The 21,927-nt window shown below is 34.7% G+C and overlaps 2 protein-coding genes across 2 annotated transcripts; both read right to left on the bottom strand.

The window, feature by feature from the left end:
• Window positions 1–744: 744 nt before the first annotated feature.
• Window positions 745–1,943, bottom strand: LOC121973479 (CASP-like protein 2B1). The gene is made up of 3 exons (XM_042524899.1): window positions 1,598–1,943; window positions 1,390–1,525; window positions 745–1,132 (listed from the first exon to the last, which is right to left on the bottom strand). Exons 1-3 carry the CDS (start codon window positions 1,933–1,935, stop codon window positions 869–871), a joined length of 738 nt encoding a protein of 245 aa, XP_042380833.1. The 5' UTR covers window positions 1,936–1,943; the 3' UTR covers window positions 745–868.
• Window positions 1,944–3,122: 1,179 nt separating this feature from the next.
• LOC121970303 (probable LL-diaminopimelate aminotransferase, chloroplastic) lies at window positions 3,123–19,667 on the bottom strand. The gene is made up of 10 exons (XM_042520912.1): window positions 19,480–19,667; window positions 19,325–19,401; window positions 10,924–10,991; window positions 9,822–9,938; window positions 9,223–9,285; window positions 6,366–6,470; window positions 6,083–6,133; window positions 5,167–5,487; window positions 3,690–3,896; window positions 3,123–3,617 (listed from the first exon to the last, which is right to left on the bottom strand). The coding sequence occupies exons 1-10, from the start codon at window positions 19,575–19,577 to the stop codon at window positions 3,324–3,326; spliced, it is 1,401 nt and encodes a 466-aa protein (XP_042376846.1). The 5' UTR covers window positions 19,578–19,667; the 3' UTR covers window positions 3,123–3,323.
• Between the last annotated feature and the right edge of the window lie 2,260 nt (window positions 19,668–21,927).

Here is a 21,927-nt window from a genome sequence, read left to right on the forward strand (position 1 = left end):
TTTGCATTAGGGTATTTAGTAAACATTTTTTTTATTACTTATTTATCTTGAGCAGCTGACTTGGCATAAGAGAGGAACTAGAAATTTTCGGTCCAGTGCCTTAGTTGTAAAATATTTTATCCTTTTTACTAAAAACTCCTTTTTGGCTTACACAGGGTAATAATTTATTTGTTTTGAGTGTATCTATACTAATTTCTTTATTCATAATATATAATTTAGAATAAAAATATTATTTTATTAAATTTAAATATTTATTTTTCACTATATCATATATCATCTTCTCTATTTTTTTTCTTTCTCCTTTATAAAAGGTAGATCCGCTACCTTAGTAGCCCCCTAGTACCGGTCCCACGAATATGGAGGGAGGTTCATGCAGGTACACAGGTCATAGGTACTTTCTTTCTCCTTTATAATGATTAGAGAATGAAATCCATTCTTTAAATTTAGAAAAGTATCATTTATAAATATTAAATTTAGTGAATATACATAATAGTTGATATACAATTTTTTTTAATTATTCTATCTAAAACTTAAAATAAAATTTTTAAATAGAATACTTATAGATGTTGTAATAACACATCCTAAATTCTAAAATAATAATGCTATATTCACATTTTTCGTATATAATTTGTAAATAATTTTAGATATTCTTATCTTAAATACTAAAAAAAACACACATCAATTCCGTTACCAATGAGAAGTGGTGAATTAATGACACTGAGAGCTGCTGCATGTGCATTGAAGTGGCCATGAACACGCCAACAGCCTCCACATTTATTGCATATTCTTCTTCTTCTTCTTCTTCTTCTTCGTCAACATTAGAAAATTCTTACAATGTTCAAAGTGCAGATGGCCATGGATGCTCTCGCTACCAACTCGCAGTCCTGCTGCTCTTGCTGCCTTTGGCTTCTTCGCCATACAAGCGAAAGAGGTTGAACGCGGAAATGGACGAAACAGTGACGACGCAGAGGCAGACCAGGACAGCACAAACGAGGCCTTCCTCTCCTCTCTTGCAGAACTTCGCATACAGATCGCATATCTTCATCCACTGCAGCTCCGGCTGACCGAACTTCCCCAGCGCCGACCCTTGCACCGCCGCCGACACCGCCGCCAAAGTCAGATACGCCACTGCCTGCATGCAGTAACAGAGAGAGACGACCTCTTGCAGGCGTCAGATATATATATAATAATAATTAATAAAAAATATAACTATGCACGAAGTTCCCGTGGGACACAGGGAAGGATCCAATCTGTTTTTTACACAAGACTATTTTTAACATTCGAATCCGAGATGTTTTGATCACAAAATAATAATTTTATCGTGTACCAAAACTCCCCTTCAATATATAATAATTAATCAAGAACAGAATTCAAAAGTTAATTAATTACCTGATCAAGAGAGAAGATAGCCCAAGCCAGGGGCTTGTTCAAGAGCACTGCACTCCCCTTGACCATGCTCCACGCACACCTGACTCCATGGATCAGGCTATAGCCTGCAACTGCTCCACTCGTTGCCACCAAGAACCTGCAAATTAAATCCATCCACCAGAGGTCGATAGCGGTGAACTCGGAGGAAGAGATAGAGGGCTTGGCTTACACCAGAGCTTTCATGTCAGTGAACTCGGCCTTCTTCTCCTGCGAGAATAAGTCCCTGGTCTGGGTGTTGGAGCCTATTAGGGCGGCAGTGAGCACCCCAAACAGAGTAATCGCGCACCTCAGGAATAGCTCGGCCGCCTTCATGGCCCTCAGCGCGCCGCCGTTGTAGTATAGGGCCACAGTCCCAGGACTCACTCCGCCCACAGGAAGCATGCCCTCTCGCTCTGAGACGCTCGAGAAAAGAGAAGGAACGAGGTTCTTGAAGAAGAGCAGACCTCCAATTTTTGTAGAGCCCAAGAGCCGGAACAAAAGTTGGCACAGAGTCTCTGCATGCAACATCTGTACCAGAGTCGTCTGCACGGCAGTCATCAACACAAATTAACCCTGTGAAAATTAATAGATGGTCAATTAAAATTTAAAAAAAATAAAAGAGCACTCTATTATATTTTTTATATTAGATATATATACTTATTTCAATATTAATGTATAGTTATAGAGTAACTTATATTAAGTATAAAAATAAATAAATTTAATTTAGTTTATATGATTTTTTTTGGTATCAAACTGATTAAATTATTTATATTTACTATAAAATTATTATAATATTAATTAATTAACTATTAACAGTAAAAATATATTTGGTTAAAAAATAATAAGATATCTTTCTTATTTTTTTTTTTAAAAAAAACATCTTTTAATTTTTTTTTATAATTAGAGCTTTCTTTTAATTCTTATCCTTAAATTTTTTTTTCACAAAAGCCTTTTAAATTTTATTAATATCGAAATATTAAACTAAGATGGTGAGATTACTGAAGGAGTTGGAACGCTACATCAACAGTCATGTACTTCCTAAATTTATTTGATGAATGGAACATAAGATCGGAGCGTAATTAATTGGGTGATAAATGTACATACTGATATTAATAATAATAATAAATAAGGGGAATTAAATCTCCTACCTACGAAGGGACGGTGCGGTGTCGTCGAGAGGAGGATATCTATTTTTTTTTTTTAATGCACGTATTTTCGAACTCATTTGTGAGTTTTTGAATAACCATCAGAATAAATTAACTAATAAAGGTTTGTACTTGGATTATCTTTGAAGAATCTAACCATCCACTTCCGTCGCATCGATGGCACAGAGCACGAGGACTGATGTCTGCAAAGAGTGTCACACGTGTACAGAGCCTGTTTCGTCAAAGGGACGGAAGGAATCTTCATTGCTATTATTATTTCCATATTCATCGTCAATTAAATGCAATCTTTAAAGCCATTCCTCACTCATTAAGTTGCTACATTATTGACTAGGAGGTTATGTGAAAATAACAGATCGAACCCCAAATTAGCAGCTTTAATTCTACATTTTTTAGCCATATATAATATTTTTTAGATTTTTCCAATATATAAATTCAGGATATAGAAAAATGAAATATATTAACTACCTTTCTGCAGCACCCTCAATCATTCTATAACTGCATTTCTAATAAGAACAAGTAAAACTGGTATGTAAAGGAAACAAGGCAAACTAGTTGGAAGATAGTTTTCAATTTCCACAAAGTTCATGGATTTAATCCTGGGAATAACTGAATACATAGCTATGTAGATCTTTCTTCAGCAAATAAAAAACACATGATTATAATCTCTTACGCTCATTATTCCAAGCCCGATAAACTCTATATCTCACTGCATAATGTCCTTAAAATGGAGATGAATAGTGGCCATCGATCTCATCTGTAAAGTTGCTTGATTCTTTTGGCAGCCTCCAAAATGTTCTCTCTGTGGCCAAAAGCACTGACCCTGATAAAGCTCTCCCCTCCGGGTCCGAATCCACTTCCGGGTGTAGTAACCACATGTGCCTTCTCAAGAATCTCAGCAAACACGTCCCACGAGCTACGACCAGGGAATTGTACCCAGACATAGGGAGCATTCTTCCCGCCGTAAACATTGAAGCCGAGTGAGCTAAATGTGTCCACGATGATCTTAGTATTCTCTTTGTAAAAGTTAATAGTGTCTTGCATGGCCTGATCCAAACAAGGAGAAATCAGAGTCTGCAATGCTTATGACATGTGGCAAAACATTGCATAAAAGCTCACCTTCGAACCCACAGGAGAGAGACAGGCTAGGCCTCCAGCTTGTGCAATGTTTGATGCACCATTGAAGCATGTGCATACAATTCGATTGAAATCCTTGGCAACAGGAAAACCATCAGAGAAAAGCAATTCCTTTGGGATCACAGTCCAGCCAAGGCGAACGCCAGTGAAACCAGCATATTTGGAAAATGATGATATTTCAATTGCTACCTGCCAAACATGAATTGTTATATCATTCCAAGCAAATATCTGATGATAATTATAAGAAAGCAGTAGCTATTGCAAATGGATGGACAATAATAATGTATGTCTCAGTAGTTTCCTTAATATTTCATACCATTTTCTAAGACTTGGTACTGGTGCAGGAAGCAAGAATTCAGGTTGAGATCTTTTCCAGAAAAATAATAATAATAATAATTCAAAATGATAAGAACAACTTTGAGCAGAAACTATCATAGAATTTATAATTTGTAGAAATTTGACCCAGGAAGGGCATTAGTCATCAATTAGTTGGATAGAGGCAATGAACTTTGATGTTGATAATGTTCAAGGTAGGTGCTGTTCATTACAGCTTAGATGTCATTGCAGACACAGGTTAATGGAGGGCAAAACAACATTTAGGTCAATAATTGCCAAGACCTAGGAGGGGGGTACTAGGATAGACTCATATGTGGCAGCCCTATCAAGTAGGATACTCCATGTGAGGTGGATGTCTCTCCTACTGTCCAACATCATAATTGGTATTAAGATCGAGAGTTGCTGGCAGTTCACTATCAGATCCTAAGAACAGGCTGAGTTTTGGGCCAGCAAGAATACATCAGAATTTGTTCAAAGCAGATCCAACCTGTGAGACTGATTTAGGCTCACAGCTTTAGTTAAAAGACATATGAAGTTCGCATGCTTGACTCTTTTAGTCCCACATTGCGCCACTCCCTTTCTCACTCGCTTCAACCACGCTTTCTTCTCTCTTTTCTTTTCCTCTCAGCAACCCACTTTTCCCTTCCTGTGGCTATTGTCAAGTTATGGGCCACCCTACAAGATAATATCCTACCATATGGATATTGAGATACCATAGCTGTATGTTCTCACAATCAGTTCAATCAAATGAGCCACAAATCTAAATGTCAAGATCAATTACTTTTGACGCTTTTACCTTGGACAATATAATAGCAATATCTGCACTTTCATAATGAAAATTCTTATGATCCAAGGTTATTTTGTGATCCGGATGTAGCATTTGGCATGTTAAAAGTCAGAAATATACCCCACAAACAAAGCAAAAGAAAATTATTCTTTAACAGATAAATACTAGCTGGATTACATATATAGGTAAATCCTAAGTTAAATATTTGAGAATACTGTTGTAATGAGTCATGGCATAAGTTGATTGTCTGGAAATGAGTGTGGGTGTGACCAGATTTAATATATAATCTACATTTGATATTTCTGGGTAGTGACAATAAACTGACACAGGACTCACTTCTTTTGCTCCGGGGATTTCAAAGATAGAACGAGGACTGTCATCTGAAATATACATAGCATAAGCAGAATCATAAACTATAATTGACCCATTATCCTTTGCAGACTGAACTAGTTGGGTCAGCTGATCTCTCGTTGCTGCATATCCTGTTGGGTTGTTTGGTGAACAGAAGTAGATGACATCAGCTTGTGAGATAGTTGACAAATCAGGGAAAAAATCATTCTCAGGTACACATCTCATGTATTCAATGTTTGCATATTTCTCAATATCCTTCTGAAATAAACCAGTTTGTCCCATGATAACACTTGAATCAACATATGCCTGTAAGCAATAGATCATTAGCACAGCTTGCAGAAATTTCATATATTGATTACCAGACAAAAAAACAATAAACATAAAGTTCTCTAAGTTGCCATTAGCATAATTTCCCATCAAGAAAACAACATAATAAAGTTTAATATTGCTACTGAACAAATTGATAAGTTCATATAATATATGCATATTGACATTCTTTGAGATAAACAAGAATGTACAGAGGAATACTATTGATAGACAACATTATAAAGTAACTTCTATGCAAACTGAAAATAAAATGCAAATGTACAGAGTTAGACTCACAGGATATGAGGGGTCTTGACCGATAAACCATTAGCACAGCTTGCAAAAATTTACATATTGATTACCAGACAAAAACCAATAAACATGAAGTTCTCGAAGTAGACATTACATAACTTCCAATCAAGAAAAAAAAAATATTGTCATTGAACAAATAGATAAGTCCATAAGATGTATGCATATTGACATTCCTCCAGATAAACAAAGAATATACACAGGAATACTATTGTTAGACACTATTTCAAAGTAACTTTTTATGTCAAAAGGGAAACAGAATGCAAATATACAGAGTTAGACTCACAGGATATGATGGATCTTGAACAGCCATTTTCACTTCAGATCCAAAAAGAAGCTGTCAGAAATGTAAGCAGGTAAACATATCAGTTGTTTAGTCATTTAAGAACATTATAGGCATAAGAACGCAAATAGTTTTAACCTCCAAATTCTAATGAAGAAGCATATAGGGCAAAATTATAGCAAGCTACAGCTTACAAGTAGAAAAAATTCAACAGTATAAGCAAAAATCTCCAAGCTGGAAATTAGTAGATCAAGATGGAAGGAGACCACAAATTCTAGAATAAAACCTGAAGCCGAGAGATATCACACTTTGCCCCATCTGATACAAATATGTCAGTTTCTTCAATAATAAGGTCTTTATAGTATGTTGAGGCTATAGCAGCTCTTAGCTTCTGCAAAAGAGTTCAACTGGCAAATGTCATGAGTAGCTAGTAAGCCAACAAAAAATAATATGATCCTAAGAATATTGCACATTTCCTATTGATCGGAAAAATAAGAACCAACAAAAAATAATATGATTAAATTAATAAAAACAGACGTGCTGCATCAAGTGAAACCAAGGTTAGAGCTTCTATGTAAACATCACGACAGGAAAAAAAATCCCTGTAACAATTAACAGGATGAAGATAGCAACAAAATCACAATCAAATGTGTTATTTTTCCTCTTCTAAGAATCCATGTAATACATTCTCACAGAAGATGAATGCAAGACAAATTCTAAGAAATATAAAAACCACACAGAAGTCCATTGTTTTGGCATCTCACATCTACATTAGCTAGAATAATGGAAATGTCACTTTGTTCATTTATGGAGATGGCTTCCCATTTACTGGAGGAAAAAGGTTTCAGCAGCTAAGAATATGCAAGCTATTAAGAATAAGTAGAAAAGTTTGGATATTGTAAGTCAAGTAAACCTTAACCTATGCATTCAGAATGAAATCAAACCAGCAATATTTGATGTGTCAAAAGAAACTTGCAATCACTCATTCCAAAAGCATAATGGAATATCAATTTGTAGCAACTTGTGATCATTTCATACTCGATGATTAGAGGAGGATTAGGGGATACTTCATGTTGCAATCTTAAAGAATCATTATGATGTTATAACCAAGGTTTAAAATCTCGACCCGTGTCGAGATTTCAGTCCTGAACCAGAATGATATATTTTTAATATCGTATCATGTGGTGCCGATATAGTTTCTATATTTTTTAAAATTTTAAACATAAATATATATTAATATTTGATTATTAAATATGCTTTATATTTTTGAGATGTTAAATTTTATATTTCAACAATTTCTCATAAGATAATGTCTATTAAATTTTTATAAAAAATATTTTAAAAAATAAGTAATTTTTAAAATTCAAAACTAAATTTAAAATTATAAAATCATTTGAAAGGCTAAAAACAATAAAATTATTTGAAAATCTTAAATTATTATTTTTGAATATATTTGTAAATTTTTAATTCTAAAAAATTTATTTGAAATGTTTAAGAATTATATTTTTTTAATTTTTTTATTATTTTAAACTTATATTAAAAAATTAAAATTATATTTAAAAAAAATATTTTATAAAATATTTATTAATTTTAAAATTATTTAAAAATTTTGAAATAATTTTTAATATTTTATAACTATTATTAATAATAGTTTATTTATAAACAATACATATTTAAAAAATAAAAAATTAACTAAACCAAAAAAACTAAAAAAATCTCAGCTGTAGTGACTTGCGGAGGCCATCGCGGCCTCTGCTAAGGGTTTTAGGAATATATAATATTTTATTAGAATTTTAAATAATTTTTTATATATTTTAATGTGATAATTTGATTATAATTTTAAAAAATATGTTTGGCTATTTATTTAAGTTAGAGATTAATTAGGTTAGGAGATAAATAAATATTTTATAATATATTTTTAGAATTAAAATAAATAAAATTTTTAATTAATTAGATCATTTTCCTCTTGCAAAAAGCAGGGTAAGGCTCCTGGGACCCTACATAGCGGGAGCTTCATGCACCGAGCTGCTCTTTAGATAATTTTATTAGGGTTTAATTAAGTCTCTTTAGATTATCCCTATCATATCTGGGAATTGTTTAGTTTAAAATAAAAAACAAATATCAGATTTAATTAAAATCCTAACAGAGATCCTCCGGCGCCACTGCGGGGGTGTCGTGACCACTTTGGCACGGCCGCAAGGGTCACACGACCCCTCTTGCGCGACCGCGGGGTCACGCGGTCGCGGGGGTCACGCGGCCCCTCCGGCGCGGTCGCACGACCCCTTCGGCGTGACCACAAGGGTCACGCAGCCCCTCTGGCACAGCCGCAGGAGTTCCGCGATAGCTTCGCTACTGCAACTGGCCTTTTTCTCAGTGTCGGGTCGTGCCAATCGACGAGCGAAATGAAATATTTTGCACATTTTGATCGATTCGGCACGAGATTTCAATCCTTAGTTATAACTAAATATAACTACGACATCAAACAAGATTTGCATGTTGTCGATATTGTCACTAATGAGACGTGACATGAATGTCATTCATAAATTCTTGCTGCACCTACTCAATAAACTATCCTAAGCTAACACAATGTATTGATAACAAATAATGAAACAATGCTATTCAATTACTTAATTGTGAATGAGGACATGAACAGCTGTTTTGAGAATGATCCTTAAACTATCTATTATCATACATATAGTCTGGGATAGTTAAACTATATAGTCTGGGATAGTTAAACTATCTAGCATTATCATACATATAAGTTGTTTCACTTGCACTATCAAATCATAAGTATTTTTTTCAAGCTTTGGCATATTACACATAGGTTGTTTAAAAGCCTTATCACATATTATCTTTCCAAGCTTCGATATATACTGTCACTTCCTTTCTATATTACTAACATGATCCGAGTTTATACATATCCCATATTTTGTAATCTATTCTAAGATAACATGTAGAATAGACAAACAAAAGAAGATTTGTTTGCACTTTATCCACTCTAAATGCAAGAAGAAAACTTCAACTTGCACTTGGTCATTTTTTTATAGTGATCAGAAAGGTTTTGCATGAAAATATTGAAGGAAACTAAGCAATGAGTATGAATGAATAAACAAGAAACATGACATTACAAAAACAATTGTTACCGTATCCCCTTGTTCAGCACCATAACCAGTATAACCTTCAAATGTTGTAAGAGAATCCGCCCTCTGCATGCCATAGGCCAAGTTTAGAAATCTTCCATGCAGGATATGTGACGATCCATGTTTCAAAGCATTACTAATCACAGGTGATTTATAATAATAATATAAAATATCAGCCAACTCCACTAAACTTTTGTAACAGTGGGCAAAACTAAACCAAATTTCATAAGAATCAAACTCAACCATTCAGCACAGCCATATGCAATGTACAAGCTGAATCAATTTTCAGTAGTATAATATTTGGCAGCCCAAAAAATCATGACGGACATATACAAACCTATTCTTCAGTTTTACTAAGCACGATCTTTGTACATACATTATCTATGAGATTTCAATTGACATAATTTAGAACACTTCAGCAAACAAACACATGTTAGGATCAAAAACAACCATCTCCAAACTATTTGATTCTAGTTATTACCGACATAACAAAGACGTATGTGATCAAAAATCAAATCAGTAAAAGAGGATAATATATCACCATGTTATTCAAAGAGTTTGTTACTGTAAGAAAAATGTTATGAGGTATACTAATTGAATACCATGGCCATGGCAGAAGTTATGACTTCCGGAATGGGTTCTGTAGTATCACCAATGCCAAGGCTAATAACTTTTACATCTGGGTACTTTAACATGTGCGCTGACCTCCTTCTAGCGATCTAAATTCAAGAACATATGGTGCTTCAGATTTGTCAATATAAATTCAAAACCAACTTAAATGAAGGAAAAATGCATCTGACAAATAAATTTGTAGAAACTTATAGCATTTAGTTTCAATACAGATATCATATAACCAAGTCAAGGAGGAAAATAAAAAGTTGTTAAGTTCACAGTTAGCATTCCACCACTATAAATGTGAAGCAAATCAGAAATTGGACTAACATTCTACAAGACAAGTATTAGTATCCAAATAAAGATTATAGCATTAAGCAACAACCACAGTTGCCAAGTGGATTTTCCATACATGACTAAAGGTTAGAAATGTGGCAATGTTATGCACGTAACCAAATTTCAGCAACATTTGTTCAACCAGAATATCAAACACAGCTGTCACATGTCACATTGCCATCAAGAAAACAGAATAGATGGCTATGCCCAAAGATGAGAAAAGTAATAGATATTCTATCATGCATTTTTGGCTGAATCTAGCAACAACTTATGAAAATCAAATATACTTACAAGCTCCTCAAAAGCACTACAATCTTGACATGGATATAAACTTAGAAATTTCCATAACTTTGGATCTCTGGCTATGCTTTGGTGTTCCCACAATTTTGACTCGGCGTTATGAATTTTAACATAGAAAGAAAATAAAAATCACATTTATCCTATGCTTAGATTTTACAAACGTAAGCCAACTTTGATTGAGTTGAGTGGTAAGAAGTTGAACTTAAATGGCTATTGACCTCACAGAAAAGTCAATGGCAATGCAAACAGACCAACTCCTGACAGTAAAATCATGGTTAACTAAATCAGAAAACTATGTGGAAAGATTTGTAGCGGTTGAAATTCCATGCTAGATAATTAAAAATAAGGAAAGATTTGTAGCGGTTGAAATTCCATGCTAGATAATTAAAAATAAGGACAACGAGTGTTTGAGAACAAGAACAGCTCTTTAAAAAGACATTAAAAAGGGAAACTAACCTCTGGGAACAGATAACCTGCTTGAAGTTTAGCCATATTTGAATTTCTTGTAACTTTCGTCTTGTAAGCTTCATAAAAATGTTAATGTTTTAGTTTGCTGAATGTGTAAATAATCATTATCTGAATGTTCTATAAGCAATCATCTGTCTTGTCTTAGTAGAGTTAGTAGAGAAAACAGACTATTAAGGAGAATATATATATATATATATGCATGTATTTGCAGAAGCAATGAGTTTAATGGCATATCCAGCAAAGTTAACTCATATATCTAATTAGATACATGTTCGAAGATGGATAGGTGAATTAGAAATAAAAAAGAAGAGTTTGAGAATTCCACATTAACCATCAAGAATCTAGAAAAATATTAAATAAAATCTGCAAAAATATTGTCTAAGAAATATGATTCAATGTCTTCCCAATTTAGTGCAGTTAGGTCTAACATATGACTACAGAGTACTGAACAATAACTATCTTGTTACAATCTTGTAACAGGAATGACATGCCAAAAATTGATACCTATTAAAACTAACGACTAGAAGGACAAAAATGCATATCATACTGATAGCCAGTTACTTTTATGATAGCCTATCAGTGCCAACATTGGCAAAGTTTTTACCAATTGGACGGGGGAAGGAAGAGTAGGGTTAAGATCAGATAGAAGAGAATAGTTCCCAAGGACTATAGACTTTGTAATATTGAAGACCGGCATATTAGAATTTTGAAGCCATAATTATAATTATAAATGTCTAATATCATCAATTAAATAAGTCATAATTTAATGTAATCAAATTTACGATTAAGGAATATGACTTAAGGATTTAATTGTTATGAATATAATAATGTAGATACCATGTGCAATTTATAATTTATTGAGGGGCCAAATTAGAAATAAGCAAACTTCAGTTTCTATAAATAAGGGTTATGGTCCCAGTTTGCAGTAGATAATTATGTTTTGTTTTCCCTCGGCAAAACTCTCTGGATATTAGGAAATCTACAAATTGAAGATCATCATCACAATCATCTGCAAATTATGGATTTTGGTATGCTTCCGCAATTCTGATTATTATGTTTATGATTTCTTAAGAATTGAATAGAGTTTAGTATTTTATGTTGGGATTTTGTCAATCCATAATTTCATCAATTGGTATTAGAGCAATCTATTTCCAATTCTTAAAAAATTTATTCTGTTTTAATTAACATTTGCAACTATTCTATCTTTCCCTCGTTCATCATTGGCATGCAACTATTTTGTCTTTCCCTCGTTCATCGTCGACATTGATGAAATTCAATTTTTTGGATTTTGGGTTGCATGAATAAGGAACTCGGCCAAATCGAAGGTCGAATTCCGGTGGCATACAATGACCCTTGTAGTAGCGACCATGAAGGGACGAGTGCTTGTTGAAGACCGCTGCAAAAAGGTCGAAACGAGTGGTTGTCGGAAACCGTCGCAAAAAAAAATGGCTTTTGTGATTTTCTGGCAGATTAGGTACGGGCGACGATGCAGCAGTGATCGCTCCCTTATGGGCTATCAGCGTTTGGCGGTGCTTCGGCCGGAAATGACAGAGACGATGAACACTTGCATGGTTTCAAAAAGTTATATGGATGAACAGTTTGTCAAAGTTACGTGGTTTGAGAAGATTATGTGATTTCAAATTTTAGATTTTGATATATTTAATAATTAAAAAAAAATAGAAACCACGTTTTGTTGTGTGGTTTGGAGAGCAAATGCACTACCACCTTTTGTTGTGTGGTTTGGAGAGCAAATGCACTACCACGTTTTTGCCATTAATTTCATAATTTTGACTTTAGAATATTACATAATCCATATAGCACTTATCTAGGTAACCTAATTGCCCATTTGATATAATTACCCTTATTTGTCCCCTTTAACTTGTCCCCTTTAACGATAATCCATTAAATTTATTATTTGGATAAAATAATTTAATTAAATTATTTTTAATATTAATTTAATTGGATTATATTGGTTCTATTAATATCTATTATTTTAAATTAAATTAAATTTAAATTACATGTCGCCAAAGTAACCTCTATTATTTGAATTTAATTTTATTTGAAATATTGAGATATTATTAAGGTATTAAATAAAGTGTAAATGTGTGTATTTATGTGAGTATTAATCAGCCCAAAGGAAGATTTATACTTAACAAATTATACATTTACTTGTGATAATAAACATATAACAATTATAGGGTTTTATTTATTATTTTTCATGAATCTAATAAATCGATCCAACGATAGGTTTATTATTTGTCATGCATTATTGTTAGTATTTAATTATTACCACAAGAGTACCACTTGCAAATAATATTATTGTCCAAAGACTTAATACTATTGTTACACTAGGTATCTTTATATGGGATTTACCATTTATTCTAATTAATTCAAATAAGCATGTTATTTATGTTATAATTCTTGTGTTCTCTTTTCATCAAATGTTGCTACTATTTCTGCTAACTTAAGTTTAGTATAGATCCTTAATGGAACAAATTTTAAGGATTGAAAGGAGAACATTCTTATTGTTCTTGGCTGCATGGATCTAGATCTTGCGATTAGGACAGAGCAACCCACTGCTCCTACAGATACTAGTTCCTCTGAACAAAGGGCTAAATATGAGAAGTGGGATCGCTCTAACCGTATAAGTCTTATGATCATCAAGCGCGACATATCTAAGGCTTTTAGGGATGCAGTATCCAATAGTGTCACCACAGCTAAGGAATATCTCAATGAGATTGAGAAGCGTTTTGCCAAAAGCGATAAAGCATAAACCAGCACAATTCTAAAGAGTTTGATTTCCATGAAGTATAAAGGCAAAGGAAATGTTCTGGAATATATCATGGAGTTTTCCCACCTTGTATCAAAGTTGAAGGCACTTAACCTTGAATTATCGGACGACATACTTGTGCATTTAGTGCCTATTTATCTTCCGAACCAGTTCAGTCAATTCCAGATCAATTATAACCGTAAGAAATGGACTCTTAATGAGATCATGTTTGACTGTATTCAAGAGGAAGAGAGGTTAAAGCAAAACAAGGCTGAAAGTGCCTATTTGACAAACACCCCTAAATATAAGGGCAAGAAAAGAAAGAATGAGCCTACTAAAGGTCCTTATGTGAAGAAACAAATGCAAGATCATGACAAGAAAGGTTATTTTTTTTGTAACAAGTCTGATCATGTCAAGAAAGAATGTCCTAAGTATCATGCCTGGCGTGCGAAAAAAAGTACATTTTTAAATTTGATCTGTTCTAAAGTAAATTTAGCTTCAGTACCTAGAAACACTTGATGGTTAGACTCCGGTGCAATTACTAACATAAGTGTTTCAATGCAGGGTTCCCTAAGCTGCCAAAAGCCAAGTGATGCTAAAAGATGCATTTATGTAGGTGACGGCAAGTCGGATGAAGTAGAAGCAATAGGGAATTTTAGATTGTTGTTAAGCACTAGTTATTATTTAGACTTAATAGATATTTTTGTTATACTGTCATTTAGATGGAATTTGCTTTCTGTTTTTCATTTGGACAAATTAGGTTATTGTTGTTCGTTAGGAAACGGTCAGTTCAGTTTATCTATTAATTCTACTGTTGTTAGAGTCGATTCACTTATAATTTATAACAATCTATATATATGCTTAATATAAATACTTCTTATATTGAAACCCTGAATGTGGAATCACGTGATACTAAGGGCAGCCCGGTGCACGAAGCTCCCGTCATGCGAGGTCCCGGGCAAGGATCCATTGTACGCAGTCTTACCCTGCTTTTGCAAGAGGTTGTTTCCAATATTCGAACTCGTGACCTTTTGGTCACAAAGCAACAACTTTACCATTGCACCAAGACTCCCCTTCTAGGGTTGAACGACTATAGAAATAGAGTTGAACTACTTGTATTGGATGGAATTTTACACTCCATTGATTTTACAGATCTAAATATTTGTGTCGAATGCATTAAGGGCAAACAGACCAAAAGAAAGAAAGAGGGTGCATATAAAGCTACAGAAGTATTAGAATTGATACATACAGATGTTTGTGAACCATGTTCAACACCTTCTTGGAATGGTCAACAATATTTTGTATCATTTATTGATGATTATTCTCGATATGCATACTTGTTTCTTATTTATGAAATGGCTCAAACATTGGATGTTTTCAAATCATTTAAGGTTGAAGTCAAGAATCAACTCGACAAAAGAATTAAAAAAGTCATATCTGATCGTGGTGGTGAATACTACAGTAGATTCATGACGGTTCATATGAGCAACGTCAAGGAACTTTTGCTCAATACCTAGAGGAGTGTGGAATCGTCCCACAGTACACCATGTCAGGCTCACCATGCATGAATGGTATAGTTGAACGACAAAATCGAACTCTTAAGGATATAGTAAAGAGTATGGTTAGTCATTCAACCTTACCGGAATCACTCTGGGGAGAAGCGTTAAAGACAACAGCTTACATTCTAAATCGGATATCCACTAAAGCAACTACTAAATCACCTTTTGAGTTTTGGATAAGGTGAAAGTCAAGTCTCAAACATGTTCATATTGGGGATGTCCGACTGAGACTAGACTATATAGACCACATGAACAGAAACTGGACTCCAGAACCATAAGTAGCTACTTTATTGGATATTCTGAGCGATCACAGACTATAAGTTTTATGATCCCAAAGTAAAAAACCATCTTGGAGATGGGAACTGCAACGTTCTTTAAGGATATTGAGTTTGGGGGGAGAATAAAGTAACAGACCTTGTCTTTGAGGAGAAATGTATTCCCACTACTCTTTAAGAGAAAATGGTTTATATGCCTATGATTGCTTTTGATAATGATCAGGATTTTATTCCTTTCAGTAACCAAGATGCAATACAAGAACAACAAAACATTGTTAATCAACTCCTAGAAGAACAAACTCAACAACCTCAAGAACTAGTGTATGTAGAACAAGTGCCTTTATGAAGGTCCATTACAAAAAGGAGTGTTATTTTAGATGATTACATAATCCTACTTCAAGAACATGAGGAAAATGATGGTATGGCGGAGGATGATCCGATCAACTTTCATCAACCCATACAAGATTCAAATTCTCAAAAGTGGATTGAGGCAATGAATGAGGAGTACAAGTCAATGCAAGACAATAAAGTTTAGGAATTTGTCCTATTACTAGAAGGTGTGAAACTCATTGGTTGTAAGTGGATTTTTAAAACCAAACAGGATTCAAATGGTAATGTGGAAAGACATAAAGCATGTCTTGTAGCTAAAGGCTATACTCAAAAATATAGAATTGAGTTTAAGGAGACTTTTTCTATAATTTCAACGAAGGACTCTTTAAGAATGATCATAGCACTTGTCGCACACTTCAATATGGAATTCCATCAGATGGAAGTCAAGCCAGCTTTTCTCAATGGAGACATTGAGGAAACAATCTATATGGTGCAATCAGAATACTTTGTATCGGGAGATCCAAAGAATACGATTTACAAACTTAAGAAGTTCATCTATGGGTCAAAGCAAGCTTCTCATCAATGGTACCACAAATTTCATCAAATAATCATCTCATTTGATTTTGAGGTAAACATGGTAGATAATTGTGTGTATCATAAGTTCGGTGGGAGTAAGCATATCTTTCTGGTTCAATATGTTGACAACATTTTGCTTGCCACAAACGATATAAGTATGTTAAATGATACCAAGAGATTTCTATCTAGATATTTTGAAATGAAAGATCTTGATAATGCATCTTTTGTACTAGGAATCTAAATACACCGAGATCGTTCTCGAGGTATTCTTGGATTATCGCAAAGGAACTATATCAATAAGGTGCTTAAAAGATTTGGCATGCAAGATTACAAACCAGGTGACATCCTAGTTGCTAAAGGAGACAACTTTAGTTTTAAACAATGCCCTAAAGGAAGCCTTGAGACTCAAGAAATGCAAAAAATTCCCTATGCTTCGGCTATAGGAAGTCTTATATATGCCCAAGTTTGTACGCGTCCAGATATTGAGTACATTGTTGGAGTGTTGGGCAGATATTTAAGCAACCCAGGAATGGATCATTGGAAAACAGCAAAGAGAGTAATGAGATATTTAAAAAGAACTAGTAATTACATGCTCACATATAAGAGGTCAGATACACTTGAGATCATGGGTTATTCTAACTCTGATTTTGCGGGATACCAAGATAGCATGAGATCCAGCTATATTTTTTTGTTGCCCAACGGAACTATCGCTTGGAGAAGTGCCAAATAAGCACTGCCAGCTTCTTCCACCATGGCAGAAGAGTTTATAGCATGTTACGAGACATCTAATCATGGTATATGGCTGAAAAATTTTGTCATTGGACTACGTATTTTGGGAAGTGTTGAGAGACCACTTTAGTTATTTTGTGACAATCAATCAATTGTATTGTATTTTAACAATAATAGGAGCTCGACAAAACTAAAGCACATCGATATCAAGTTCCTTGTTGTGAAAGAAAGAGTACAAAGTAGACAGATTTCGATAGAACACATAGGCAAGAATTCCATGATAGCAAATCCTTTTACGAAGGATTTACTACCCAATGTCTTCTATGAGCATACCACTCATATGGGTGTTATTCAATTTGGTAAAATCTAGATCTAGTGGGAGTTTGTACTACATATGTTTGGTTATGTTGTTGAAACTTATGTATTTAGAGATTTTCTGATTAGATATAAAGTTCAATGTTTATTTCATTATACTATGTATAACTCAAGTTAAAGTTTTGATCTCACTTGGTAAAGGAGGACCAGTTGAAAATTGACATGAATAGATTACCTTGCATATAATTTTCATACCACACATTCATAATTGATCTATGCCATTTGATTGTATTGATGTACCTGACCATTGATGGTTTGGTTGTGATAGATACAACAATAACTACATTCATCCTATGCCTATATAATTAATGGACGAGATTGTTAAAGAAGCCCTACGGCTATGATGACAAAAGTTATGGGCTCATTAAGGTTAATATTTATAAGTTTACGCATATGGCCCAATGGGAGATTATTAGAATTTTGGGGTCATAATTGTAATTATAAATGTCTAATGTCATCAATTAAATAAATCATAATTTAATGTGATCAAAGTTATGATTAAGGAATATGACTTAAGGGTTTAATTGTTATGAATATAATAATATGGATACCATGTGCAATTTATAATTTGTTGAGGGGCCAAATTAGAAATAAGCAAACTTAGGTTTCTATAAATAAGGGTTATGGTTCAAGTTTGCAATAGATAATTATGTTTTGTTTTCCATCGGCAAAACTCTCTGGATATTAGGAAATCTGCAAATTGAAGATCATCATCCAAGATCAACTGCAAATTATGGATTTTGGTACACTTCCGCAATTCTGATTATTATGTTTATGATTTCTTAAGAATTGAATAGAGTTTAGTTTTTATGTTGGGATTTTGTCAATCCATAATTACATCACGGCAGACTCCTGTCGCAGTGATTGTATGACGAAGGGGTTATGCATGAATAAATAACAAAATGGGAGATAAAACAGTGGAAGTTTGGAAGAACCAGATGAACAGGTTGCATATTTACCATCAACTACAAATGTTGGTTTTGTTAAGCAAGAATTGGTATAAGTAGTGTAATAATCTAGGTTGCCAAGACAAAATATATCTATGAACCTCTCCAAGACATTAATTTACAAGAACAAGCCAGGCCAACTTTCTGTTCCTTTGTAAATTTGTAACTAATCTTTTAGGATGAATGAAATGTGATTAATAAGGTTAAGAAAAGAAATTGGGGTCAGTTGAATTATGTAAATTCCTCTTCTCAAGTTGTCCGGAGGCAAGGATTTGGTTTCCTTGTTTAGAAAGCTCAACTCAGTGAGAGATTTAAAGTTGCTACATATTTTTCCTGTCAACCATATTGTATGCATCTTCTATCCCTCCAAATTGAATGGATCCATTCGTCTCTGTTTCTTTCCTTCTCTCTCCTTTGGATTCGGAATGGCATTGACAAGTTGGGTATATAAATATATATATTCAAATTCTACAAATTTCCGATGCATTTTGGTTCAGATAAAAAAAGTAATCACTATTAACAGTTAAAATATTTGTACCATAAAACACAAGTGTGGAGGCGAGAATTGCTCAAGATTACAGAGCTAAAGAGTGAACGGTAACCCATTACTAGCAAAAAAAAAAAAAAAAAAAAAAACTGACAGTGGACAGAATATTCAAACCGACTCTTCAGCCATCGAGAATACAGCCAGTAAGGCTGAGAGACGATCTATTTGTCAACCAGGCAAAAAGTCAAATAAAGATCCGCAGCCAAGAATGGCCACAGAGTAAATGAACAAAGTATAACAGAAAAAAAAAATTACAATTCGCAGAGAGATGAAATTGTTACCAGTCGCTTCCGTAGAATGAGCTAACACACACCTGCACACTCCAAGCTTTCTGCCCGGAAGAGACACTTTCCGGGGCCTACGACAATGTCATAAATCAAATACGGAATAAAAAAGGGTAATTGCAACCTTGCTATCAATGGACAGATCAAAGCACCTGAACTTGTTGTTGTTGGTGAAAGAATGGCTGCCTAAGAAATCGGACGATCTCGAAGAAATGGCCATGGAAATCTGAATGGAGGCGGAAGACGTCATCTCGCTGAAGCTCAGGCGCCGTCAAAACCCTAGCGAGCTGACTACGAAAATTCCTATAACAGTGAGTGAGACGCCGAACGTGAACGAGAAAACGATCTCCTGTCGGATCAAATATTCGGATCAAACTAGGGAATCCGATAGGAAACCCAAATTAAATTTGGAGGAAATTAAAAAATAATTAATAATGCATATCAAAAGCGCACCTAACTTTCTAAATTAACCAAAACCTAGCCTACTTTAGTAATTATTAAGGCTGCATTAATTTATCTAGTCTTTCCATTCTATCCTTCCTACTAATTACATACCATGTCAATATCTCTCTCCTCTCTCCACTCCTTATTTGGTGCAATTAATATTAAAGTCAAATTCAGATTTGATAAATGATAAATGAATTAAAATTAGATATTATATTCGTATAATTTATCTATCGAGTGTGTAGGATATAAACTTGATGGGTCTAGAAAATTGAAATATCATATTGAAGTCTAGTTAGGTTGGTAACAGACACAAAGTCTAGATTGATTGTGATCTGGCACAAAGTCCAGATTAGTTAAGATCTAGCAGAAGGAAGTCCAGTTGGGTTGATAACTAGTTGAAGTCCTGATTGGTTAAGATCTGGCAAGAAGTCCCTAGTAGGTCAAGGGACCTGATATCAAGGAAGTCTCGATTGATAAGTAAAGGTAAGCAACTAGAGGAGAGATTCAATGAAGATGTATTCCCGATTGAGGAAACAGTAGGCGTTGGTCCGACCTAGAATTTCAGCGAAACTCAAAGTCAGGACCGGACAATCCTGAAGCTGTCAAATATTACTTTTCTTTATGTATTATTGTTTGTCTCTAACTTTGTGGTGCATGTGATTGAAATTACAAAGTTGACTAGAAAATGAGCATCGAGGCGTCCGGACTGGGTCCGAACGCTCGGATGTCCAGGTCCCGAACATGGTCCAGGCTTCCGGACTGGGGTGAATTCAGGCACCTACCTAGGCTAAGGTGGCGCACGTGGATTGGCCGCCACACATCACAGTCCAGGGACCTAGACCGGTCTAGGCAGTCGAAGAAGGATAAATTTTCATAGATGAAGTTTCACCGAGGAGCCACCATGTCAACAACCCAAGCACCCAAGGGTGGTTCGGGCACCCGGGGATAGATAAGTCAACGACGTAGTAGGTCCTATTGGAGGAGCCCGGGGTGGTCCAGGTGCTCGGAAATGGCCTATAAAAAGGCCTTTGGCCAGAAGCTTTAACACAACATTCGCTCCAATTTTCGCTCTTGCGCTCTGCTCCGAAAAGACTTCTACGATAACGAAAAGCTACTCTGACGACTAGCAATCAAGTTTCTTTTCCTTCTGTTGTTAGTACTCCTTTTATTTCTACATTTGTACTTAACTTTTGTAATTTTTACGAGCTTATAGTAATTGTCTAATGAAAGCATTCAATGAGTGCAGGCCTTGAAGTAGGAGTCATCAAAAGCTCCAAACTAAGTAAATCGAACATGTGTTAGCGATTGTTTTATTTCTGTCTCGCTTTCTTTTCTTATATTTCCACTGCACACTTAATTTTCAAAAGAAAAGAAATGTTTTCAAAATCATGTGATTCACCTCCTCCCTTTCACATGCTCATCATCCAATAAGTAGTATCAGAGTGAGGTACGCTCTGAATTGGTGCAACCACCAATCGAGCGTGGGATTCTCTTTCTTTAAGCCTCATTCAATTTTAAGTTTTTTGATCTAGTTCAAATTGGTACAATCACCTCTTTTGGACAAAGGTTTCTCATTGCAAAACACTCTGAATTAGTGTAACACCAATCGAGTCTTCTAATTTTTATCATTTCCCACACTACTAATCCAAGACCTAGTCTTGGAATCTCTTTCCCAGTTTACTTTTTTGTGTGTGCAAGACTCTTTCTTTAATGGCCCAAAATGAAGGTTACATCACTTCTCACCTCCAATCTTCAATGGGGATGATTTTCCCTATTGGAAGAGAAGAATGGAGATATACCTGAACACAAATATCGATCAATGGTTCACCATTTGACTATAATACAAGGCACCAATGGACAAAGCAATTAAGTACCTCTTAACTTGAAAAATTGGAACCCAGATGATCATGTCTGAAGGCTGAGGAGATGACGCGCTAGCTCAGGTGGACGGTTTATTGTCGAATAGTTGATTCTCTAATCTGGGATGAAACTCCTCAATGGTCATACGCACAATCAGCTGATCCCATGAAGTGTTAGTGACCAAAGATTGGGGAAGATCTCCTTAGCAAGGCCCTCCGACTCTTAAGTCAGTATAGTTTCCTTGCAAGTAGAAGAAGAAGAACAGTAGTGGATGCACGAATGAAAGTTTCAGA

The sequence above is a fragment of the Zingiber officinale genome, chromosome 4A, assembly GCF_018446385.1.
Source record: "Zingiber officinale cultivar Zhangliang chromosome 4A, Zo_v1.1, whole genome shotgun sequence".
Classification (NCBI taxonomy): domain Eukaryota; kingdom Viridiplantae; phylum Streptophyta; class Magnoliopsida; order Zingiberales; family Zingiberaceae; genus Zingiber; species Zingiber officinale.